Source organism: Polypterus senegalus, unplaced genomic scaffold (genome assembly GCF_016835505.1).
Source record: "Polypterus senegalus isolate Bchr_013 unplaced genomic scaffold, ASM1683550v1 scaffold_622, whole genome shotgun sequence".
In the NCBI taxonomy this organism is placed as follows: domain Eukaryota; kingdom Metazoa; phylum Chordata; class Cladistia; order Polypteriformes; family Polypteridae; genus Polypterus; species Polypterus senegalus.
Window position 1 is genome coordinate 47,652 of NW_024385143.1, and position 10,927 is coordinate 58,578.

The following is a 10,927-nucleotide window of genomic DNA, read 5'->3' on the forward strand; positions in this document are numbered from 1 at the left end:
AATATGGTTGGATAGCACAAATTTTACTGGAAGCAAAATGCGAATATTCATGCTTTTTGCTGCAAATTTCAATTTCATGCAAATTGTTTTGCTCATCTCTATCAACACTTCTGATTATACTGGTATTTGAATTTGCATCAAATAATGATTCTTGGAAAGCCAGTCCAGTTGTTCACTTTTTTTTTCCCCCTTTATTTATTTTAATGGCTTCTCCAAGGAAAAAGAGTTAAATCCAAAGCAAGAAAAACTGAGCCATGAAGTTAAGGAAAAAAGAAGCAAAATTCATCTGAAGAAGTTGCTCCTCGCCTGTAAAGCTGAGTCTTTATCACAGGTGAGTGTGTGTTGTTTCTTTTATACTTCCTCCTAAAATGAAGTACTTCTGGAGTCTGGTTATTGATTATCTGCTGCTAATCGAAGGTGATCATCTAGTCATGTCAAAGGATATCCTTGTTGGGGAATTGTGGAGTGCAATGAGGTCTGCCTTAAGTTTTTGAACTTGCCTCTCTTTAATGGCCTCTTTGGGGAGATGCAGCCTGACCCAGCAGGGCAAAGCTCTGGACAGAATGCTTTCCCCGTTATGATTCACTTAAACAAAACTCCACCATAATTAATTGGTTTAGAGCTGCTAGTCAATCATTGCATCTACATGAGTTTTAATAATTCAAAGAAATTTGTTTTTATACTGCTCACAAAAATTAAAGGAACACTTTTTTTTTTTTTAACTAGGCCTGGCATGAAATCAATTAAACCTGTCTGATAATTTTCTGGTTGGTTAAGCAGCTGAGGTCATTGTTAATCACTTTCAGCTGTATTGGTGTTCATGGACTTAACGACAGGTGCACTAAAGTGGCAACAATTAGAAAACCCTCAAAACAGGACTGGTTTTACATGTGGAGGTCATTTCAAGTTTCTCCCTCTTGATCTTTTTTGGCTGGTTTTCCACTCGTGCTAGTTTTGGCTTGAGTAATCATCTCTACTGGCAGTATGAGGCGATTCCTTAACCCTACAGAAGTTGCACAGGTTGTCCAACTTCTCCAGGATGGCACATCCACACGTGCTGCAGCAAGAAAGTTTAATGTGTCTCCCAGCACAATCTCCAGAACATGGAGGAGATTTCAGGAGACTGGCTGTTATTCTCGGAGAGCTGGACAGGGCCGTAGAAGGTCCTCAACCCATCAGCAGGACCAATACCTGCTCCTTTGTGCAAGGCGGAACAGGCTGAGCACTGCTCGTGACCTACAGAATGACCTCCAGAGGGCCACTGGTGTGAATGTCTCTACCCAAACAATCAGGAACAGACTTCATGAAGATGGCCTGAGGGCCCGACGCCCTGTAGTGGGCCCTGTGCTCACTGCCCAGCACCGTGGAGCTCGACTGGCATTTGCTCAAGAACACCAGAATTGGCAAGTCCGCCACTGGCACCCTGTACTTTTTACAGACGAGAGCAGGTTCACCCTGAGCAGCTGTGATAGACGTGAAAGAGTCTGGAGAAGATGAGGAGAACGATATGCTGCTTGCAACGTCGTTCAACATGACAGATTTGGTGCTGGGTCAGTGATGGTCTGGGGAGGCATATCCATGGAGGGACACACAGACATCTACTGCGTAGGAAATGGTGCTCTGACTGCCATAAGGTATCGAGATGAAATCCTTCAACCCATTGTCAGACCCTACGCTGGTGCAGTAGGTCCTGGTTTCCTCCTAATGCACGACAATGCCCGGCCTCATATGGCAAGAGTATGCAGGCAGTACCTGGAGGATGAAGGAATTGAAACAATTGAATGGCCTTCACGATCCCCTGACTTAAACCCAATAGGACATCTGTGGGACATTATGTTTCGGTCCATTAGACGCCGCCAGGTTGCTCCTCAGACAGTACAACAGCTCAGGGATGCCCTCATACAGATCTGGGAGGAAATGCCACAAGACACCATCCGTCATCTCATTAGGAGCATGCCCCGACATTGTCAAGCATGCATACAAGCTCGTGGGGGCCACACAAGATACTGAAAAGCATTTTGAGTTGCAGAAATTAAGTTTTTGAAAAAATGGACTAGCCTGCCACATCTTCATTTCACTCTGATTTTAGGGTGTCTACACAATTGAGCCCTCTGTAGGCAGAAAACGTTTATTTCCATTAAAAGACTTGGCATCCTTTTGTTCCTAAGACATTGCCCTGTCGTTATTTGTATAGATATCCAACTTCATATTGAGATCTGATGTATCTAATGTGTTTCTTTAAAGTGTTCCTTTAATTTTTGTGAGCAGTATATATAGCTTAATTCTAGTTAGCGAAACTGGGTGATTGGACTCTTAAAAACTCCTGATTAGCAGCAGTGGATGTCTCCATCAGTATTTGGGTTATTTGGCCATGTAGACCCTTAACTGGGTTATGGTTAAAGGATAAGTCTGGTATTTTTCAAGTCCGTTATTTTTTAACAACCATGCTAAACTGTATATGCATCTGCCCCATGAAATTGCATTCTAACATTAATCGCTTTCTATAAATTTAAGAAAAATCTCTTCCTGCACTGGTGCTTTCATTGAAGTCTATGGGGCATGGAGAAAAAGCTTAAAAACTTGCCAAATACAGTGATACCTTGAGATACAAGTTTAATTTGTTCCGTGACCGAGCTCTTAAGTCAAAATGCTCTTATCTTAAATCAGTTTTGCCCATTGAATGAATTGAAATGCCATTAATCCGTTCCGGACCCCCAAAAAACACTAATGTTTTTGTTACATGTTTTTAAAAAAGAAAAATGTACTTGTAAATAACGAATAATGTATTAAACCGCAATACAATAGAATGTACTGCAATAAACTGGTTTTATTAAGTACAGTATAATGTAGAGCATTTACCTTGGAGATCAGACGAGTTGAAGATGCTGACGGAGGTGGTGGCTTAACTGAATGTTATTCACTGATTTTTGCCCTTTTCACACGACCTTCCTCACTTTCATCTGCAGGGGTTTTCGATAAAAACCTGTCCAATGAGGTCTGCTTCATCCTCTCTTTCAGAATGTTTCTAAAATGTTAGGCAAGTGTCATTAAATACAGCTGCTCCGTGATCAGTTGTAACTTTTTCAGGATGTTTCTTTTCAGTAAAGTCAAGCATTAGGCAAGTGTCATTAAATAGCACGGCTGCACTATCTATTGCAGTTTTTTCAGGGTTATCTTTTAAATAAACTCAAGCATTAGGCAAGTGTCATTAAATAGAGCCGCTGCGCGATCAGTTGTAATTTTTTCAGGGTGTTTCATTTCTTTAAAATTCAAAACTTTTTTCCCAAATTGCAAACACTTCCTTTATCTCACTTTGAGGTAACCTCCTCCGCCTCTGCCTTCTCCACGATATCGATCTCCTGCATACAGTACATGATGTTGCCTCGCCTGTAGTTCCGTCAACTCCTCCATCGTCAGATCCTCTGAATGTGCAGCGACAAGCTCTTTGAGGGCTTGTAACTCAAGGCAAAAAATAAACTTAGTAACGGCTCGTATGTCAAAAAACTCGTACATTGGGGCACTCGTATCTCAAGGTACTACTGTACTGCCCTGTTTTTCAGGTCAAGTATTGATCCACATCTTGTGATTACACACACACATTGTTAAATAGTTTATAGTGTCATTTTTTGAGCCAAAAACACCAATAGTGTAAGATTCAGCCTTTTTAGAAGAAGACAAGCTGTGCACGACAGCTCACCATTTAATCGTCCTACTCCACAACCTTTTACTCCTCTATGATGCGGTTTCCTCCCGACAGACCAAATCACAGTAAACTTTTTGTGCCACGTGCTTGGTTTTGCTTTGATTTAATTCTGTATTTACATGAAAATTTGCAAAAGTGAATAGAACAACATGTATCCTTAGAAATATGTGATAATATAAATATTTCCAGATGCCCTTTGTTGTCACAAATGTACTTTGGAAACATGGAAGGCATGTTGGTGTATTTAGTAATTTTAAATTTTTCCTCCATTGTAAAGCCCCAGAGCAGGCAAGATATGTTCTTTTAAATTTATAGCAATCACTTAATTTGCCACATGATAACTTAAGTACGCTTTCAGTTAGGTCAATCAAATATTGCATACAAGTAGGTACAAAATGTAGATTTCTATCAACTTTTGAGCTATTTCCGTTAAACGGAATTGATACGTTTTTATTCATGCAGCTGCAGAGTCTGATTTATTCAATTTTATTTTTATAATGTTCAATAATATATTTGATTTGTTGTTTGTGGTTCTTTAATGTACATAACATAAAAATATAATAGTCTTGCGGTTTACTCCTCAAATATCCATCCCCATATCTGACTCTGTTGGTTAAATGCACTCAATTAAAAGTAATCCTAGTTTTCCTTTATACAGTCATATAGAAAAGTTTGGGAACCCCTCTCAGCCTGCATAATTGACTCTCCTTTTAGCAAAAAAGATAACAGTGGTATGTCTCATTTCCTAGGAACATCTGAGTACTGGAGTGTTTTCCAAATAAAGATTTTTAGTGAAGCAGTATTTCACTATTATTTTTTCCTCCACTACTATTTAATTTGAATATAAATCAAATGTGAAAAATTGGCTATGCAAACATTTGGGTCCCCTTGCTGATTTGAATGCCTGTCACTGCTCAATGCTGATTACTTGGTATGATGAGCTCGTTAAGCCTTGAACTTCACAGACAGGAGTGTCCAATCATGAGTGGTGGTCAATTACAAGTTGTGCTTCCTTCCCTTTGACTCTCCTCTAAAGAGTGACAGACAGCATGGGGTCCTCAAAGCAACTCTCAAAAGATCTGAAAACAAAGATTGTTGAGTCTCATGGTTTAGGAGAAGACTACAAAAAGACATCTCAGAGGTTTAAACTGTCAGCTTCAACTGTAAGGAATGGAATCAGGAAATGGAAGGCCACAGGCACAGTTGCTGTTAAACCAACACAGCAGGTCTGGCAGGCCAAGAAAAATACAGGAGCGGCATATGAGCAGGGTTGTGAGAATGGTGACAGACAACCCACAGATCACCTCCAAAGACCTGCAAGAACATCTCACTGCAGATGGTGTATCTGTACATCGCTCTACAATTCAGCACAATTTGTGGCGTGCCCTGCCATACAGATGTTCTTTGTGCAAACAGAGTCGCTTGTTGTATACAAATGCTGATTTAGACAAGCCAGATTCATTTTGGAACAAAGTGCTTTGGACTGATGAGACAAAAATGGAGTTATTTGGACAGAACAAAAAGCATCATCTGGGGCTGTGTGGCTAGTTCAGGGACTGGGGCCCTTGTTAAAGTCGAGGGTTGGATGAATTCAATTCAATATCCACAAATTCTTCAGGATAATGTTCAAGCATCAGTCACAAAGTTGATGTTACGCAGGGGTTGGATATTCCAACAAGACAATGACCCAAAACACAGTTCGAAATCTACAAAGGTATGCATGCAGAGGGAGAAGTACAATGTGCTGGAATGGCCGTCACAGTCCCTGACTTGAAAATCATTGAAAATCTATGGGATGATTTGAAGCAGGCTGTCCATGCTCAGCAGCCATCAAATTGAACTGAACTGGAGAGATTTTGTATGAAGAATAGTCAGAAATACTTCTATCCAGAATCCAGACACTCATCACAGGCTATAGGAGGACAGCGTCTGGAGGCTGTTAGATTTGAAAAGGAGGCTCAACTAAGTATTGATGTCCTATCTCTGTTGGGGTGCCCACATTTATGCACCTGTCTAATTTTATGATGCATATTGCATATTTATAACCTTAATGTCACTGCTGACATTCTACTGTGTCCATAAGGCATGTCAGATATTAAAAGGAAGTTGCTACTTTGAAAGCTCAGCCAATGATAAGCAAAAATCAAAAGAATTAAGAGGGGTTCCTAAGCTTTTTCAAATGACTGTAAGCCCCATACTTTAGCTATAGTGTTGGTCACACAGTTTTTGCACTTAGAAGCTCCATCTTATCAAGAATAAATTACACAATTAGTCTTAATAATAAATGAAATTAAACTTTAATTTTCAAAACTATTATGCTGTTAAGGTCACTATATTAGACACACACACCATTGTTTTTACTCCTTCAATTAATCCTCAGTCTCATGTTTCTATCTTTCTATGACCAAATGATTTAAGGAATTTGAAGAGACGCGGTTAAGGCACAGTAAATTCATGGAGGCTCTTGAGCTGGAAAAGGCCAAATTGTCACAAGAAGTGGCAGATCTTAAACAAGCACAAGCCAGCAGGGGAGAAGAGCAGCAGATGATTCCTCAACAAGGTAGGTGCTCACCAATCCGCTCCGCCAACACTCGCTTTTATAACATGCCTAGCCGATTTGATCCTGAGATTAATTGGCTCTCTGTGTCCATCCTTTGCCATTTCTTATTGGCTGTTACTTTAGGGCAAGGATGATTTTTGTATTCTTTTGAATGAATTTATCAACTGAAGTGGGGTGATAAGTCTGATCTGAGAACCATGGGATTACAGGTTGGGTAGCGCTTGGTGCCGGATTGCTAATGTGGTTCATGGCTGGATTCATTGTGAGCCAACCCGAAAAACCCACATTACCGTCTCAAATTGGGGGTGGTTCTTCCTTGGGTGGAATGGAGGAAGTCCTTTAACCTAAAAGTCATACCCAGGTTGGAGCAGTTGTAGGTCAAGGGCCCAATGGGGTGGAATCACTTCTGGCATTTACGGGGTTCAGACTGGCAACCTTCTGATTGCTAGCTCTAGCTAGATCGCAGATCCCTAGCCTAGAGACCACCACCACTCTGCCCTACTGCATATACAGCTGTAATTTTATTGGGATTCTCATAATCTAAGAGTCCTTTTAGGTACCTTTTTGCCATCTCCAAGCAGGATTTCATATGTTGTCTTGTCACTCTGTTATAACAGATGAATTCCTGTATATTGTATTTGTTGTAGGGTTGATTGGGAAAAGGGGGGCAAACCACTACAAAGTGAAAATTTAGGCTTAGTATTTAAACCTTAAATCACCAGCAGTTTGACGACTTTGCATGCAAATACAAGTTGGGAGTTGGGGAGTAGGCACTGATGCATGATGAACTACCTCGGGATCCCCAATTACAACCTGAGTGCAGCCTTGCATTGGGTGACACCTCTGCACCACATTAGTTTGAATGGAGTGGACATTAGTTTGAATGGAGTGGAAAAGTGTCAGGTGCTTATATATATATATATGCGGGGCCTGTGCTCATTAATGTCATACCCAGGTTGGAGCAGTTGCCCTACTGCATATACAGCTGTAATTTTATTGGGATTCTCATAATCTAAGAGTCCTTTTAGGTACCTTTTTTGCCGTCTCCAAGCAGGATTTCATATGTTGTCTTGTCACTCTGTTATAACACCAAGATTAGTGGAGTATTGCAGTGGAGGTGGTTCTTATGGAAGTTTCTCCCATCTCCACAAATTCTCTTGTGCTCATCCAGAGTGCCCATTAGGTTCTTGGTCACCTCTTTTACTAAGATCCTTCTCACTTTCTTGATCAGGGTGGCCATATCTAGGAGGAGTCATGCTTGTTCTAAACTTATAGTATTAAAGAATTTTGGATTCCACTCTACTATTAACACGTACATGCCAGCCATGATATCCAGCAACCTCGAGGGATCCCGCAAACCCTCGGGATGTCCAAAAAATTTCACAAATCTTTCTCTAAAATTTTGTTGCTAAAGGTTAAGAAGGTCAATCAACAGGAAAAAAAACAGCTATGGGCTCAAATATCTGACGTCCGGGGTACCTAAAGTGGATGTGTCAGAATTGGGTCAAAAAAGACCCAAAAGGCACAGCATGGAGTTAGGATTTGAAGATGCTGTGAGAATGAAGTCTGAGATGCTCCCATAAAACAAACCCAAAAGTGATCTTCTTTCAACTGTTCATAACTTGACAGTTTCAATGCAAAGTAAATTCTTAGCATCGGGGGCCTGGGAGATTCCAATATTGATACATTTGCAAATTTATTCTAATGTATGCAAGTCAGAAATTTACGTAAAATGTCTTGCCAAGCTTTCCTTAATCTCCCTTCCTTCAGCAATGATAGAAACCACAGCATGTTGTCTTGCAATAATGAAGATGGTTTTAAGCAAAAGAAGATGAAGAGGTGACCTGACTGAAGTGTTTAAGGGACACAGTTGGAAACTTAAGGGGAAATTTTGTCAAGCATTAGGAAGTTTTTCCTCACCCCGAGAATCACAGACACTTTAGAATAAGGTGGCCAAGTAGCGCGGTAGACAGAAGGACTTTAGGGACTTTCAAAACTCGACTTAATGTTTTTTTTTTTAGAAAATTTTAAGTGGATAGGACTGGTGAGCGCTGTTGGACTGAATGGCCTGTTCTAATACAAGTAGAGGATTTCCACTCTACCATTCTTGAAATGGATGACCTTGGGGTAGGACTGTGAGATTTCAGTCAGATTTTCGGAGGAGGAATATCAATGACCTTCTGATTCGCTCCTGTGTAAAGTGCAACATAAGTTAACTAATGAGCACTACACACATTTACAGTATCTCAAATTCACCTGCGGCAAATGGATGGTAGTTGTGATGTTTTGGACCCTTTTGACCATACAGGGGGGCAAAATCTTTGACTTCCTGTCAAACCAAATTGGAATCCGAATTACTTTTAAAATTCTTACAGTATTACTGGGCAAAATCATACGCAATGAAAAATGTATCTTGTACTACGTTGCCCACTGGGGGCCCTATTCAATTAGAAATATCCCAATCCACATGTGGAATGAGGATGTCCCGTTTTAAAGTGGTTGGAATTCCATTTGATCTGTCTAAAATGGCTGTTGATCCACCCTTAAATGAGAGAACTTGGATTCTATTGTCAGTGTCTCTGATTGACTACATGATGGGTTGTCAGGTTTAATACCTCGCCATGTGGGCTGCAGATAAATTCCTGTATATTTGTTGTAGAGTTGATTGGGAAAAGGGGGGCAAACCACTGCAAACTGAAAATTTAAGCTTAGTATTTAAACCTTAAATCACCAGCAGTTTGACAAAACTGTTCAGAAAAGAGAGTCCATTCTGGGCCTTCAGCTGGATAGAAAGTAGCATTTTGTGTGCTGTAATGTTCAACCTGTCCACTAGATGGGGCCAAACTAAAAGGAATGGTTCTAAGGGTAGGCGTGGAAACGTCTCCTTTCGTGGTGCTTTTAATGGTTTGTAAATAGTCGTCGTCTTCACCTTTAAAAAGCAACGAAGCTCAATTAATATGATCCAGTCATATTGTGTGAGTGAGAGGGAATTTTTATTTGTTTTTATTGAGTTGCATTTATGACTCAAGTTTTGAATGGAAAATTAAGAGAATTGAGTGGGTATCAGTGCTGCTTCTAGGAGACCAGCAAAATAAAATCAGCTGTCTAATGAAATTCCGATTTTTAAAAATGTTCAGATTTGTTTCTCTAATACCCAGTTGCCATTCAATTGGGATTTGAAGTCCTTTTCTGTCGGTGGCTATCTCACCCCAGATGCTCCTTTCAGGCTTCATGAGTCAAACAAAAAAAAATTGTTTTCCTTCTACTACTACAACAACATGGACATTGAGTGGGGTGTCTTCTCGTGAATTAAATTTAATTGAATTGCTTTTTTTAAGATTTGCTCCCCTGAATTTCTTCTTCATTCCTCTGAATTGCTTCATTTCTTTCCTTAAATGGCACCCAAACAGTTGGTCTCCCTCACTTCACATTTCATTTCTAAGTCAGGGCCTCAAACTCCAACCAGCTGCCTAATGACGTGACGATTCTTGTCGTTTTAATTAAACTCGTTCTTTAATCCTGTGGCCTTAATGCTCTCGTGGTGCATTAACAGACATTTCTGATATTGTTGATTTTCTCTTTTCTAAGAGCAACCTTAAAATGTTTAGGGGACCTGAGCAGATCGACATTCCTGACACCTTCATCTTTCTTTATTTTCAGATATTGTATGATGGGCACCAGTTGTTTTGGCTCATTTTGTATCTCATTATTGTTTGGCTGCTAATTAAGGAAAAAAAACAACTAAGGGGTCTGAGTCTTCAAGAACAAGTCAAATAAAATTAGTTCAAAAGAAGTTAATTGGCAGCAAAAATAAGTCACTCATTAAGAAAAGGGTTAGAATGAAAACCTGCAGCCACGGTGGTCCTCCAGGATGACCAGAGTTGGTAACCCTTGATTTAAAGTACTCGTGGATACTTTAAATATGGAGTAACTCTTCATAAAAATCGATACTTCTCTTAATCTGCTGATTGTAATGAAGAATCAGACTTTTTAATATTTTTTTTTTTTCCATTTTTAGGGAATCCAAAATGGACGTCTCTTAGACTGTCATTGCTGCTACAGGAAGCAAATGCCATTAGCAGAAGTCTGAAGAAGCACACCGTGTTCACAAGGTGCGTTATATACGTAGCTTCCTATTAAATGGTCACATTTAACTCCACATTGCTGGCTCTTGAGAGTAATGCCTTGACATCGGCTCCTGAATCCATCGGTTCAATTTCATTCTTGTGGTAACACCCTTCACTGAGAGAGAGGTTGGGTGCATGTGTTGATAGGATGCACCCACCACACGACGAGCCACCTGCATTGGGACTCGAGTGAGTGCAGCGGGTGACAACTCGGCATCACGCTGGTACAGTGTGAGGTGGTTTGTTTTTTTTGGTGGCTGGAGTGCCAATCGTGCCACCAACCTACACATTTTCCCTATAAGTTGGAGGACCTGCTTGCAGATTAACGTCATACCCATATTTTAAATTATTCTGAGATAATTGTTTAAATCTTGAAATAAGAATGAGAAGAATGTATTGGCTTCTCTGTAGGTTTAGAGCTGTGGAGGCCATTATTGCTTATACGGTTACTCTGGCTACGTGTCAATAACTGGCTGATTTTAAATTACACTCAAGTAATCCCTGAGGATTTATTATTAGGGTCTTCATGCCCTGATC

At 40.2% G+C, this 10,927-nt stretch overlaps 1 protein-coding gene across 1 annotated transcript in view; it reads left to right on the forward strand.

The window, feature by feature from the left end:
* LOC120522240 (kinesin-like protein KIF14) overlaps window positions 1–10,375 on the forward strand; it is a gene marked incomplete at its 3' end in the record, with an annotated part of 30,685 nt that extends 20,310 nt beyond the window's left edge. Inside the window, exons 3-5 of the mRNA XM_039743305.1 lie at window positions 218–331; window positions 6,122–6,263; window positions 10,282–10,375. Of these exons, the coding sequence (XP_039599239.1) occupies window positions 218–331; window positions 6,122–6,263; window positions 10,282–10,375 (350 nt within the window). The remainder of the gene's footprint in view (window positions 1–217; window positions 332–6,121; window positions 6,264–10,281) is intronic.
* Window positions 10,376–10,927: the final 552 nt, after the last annotated feature.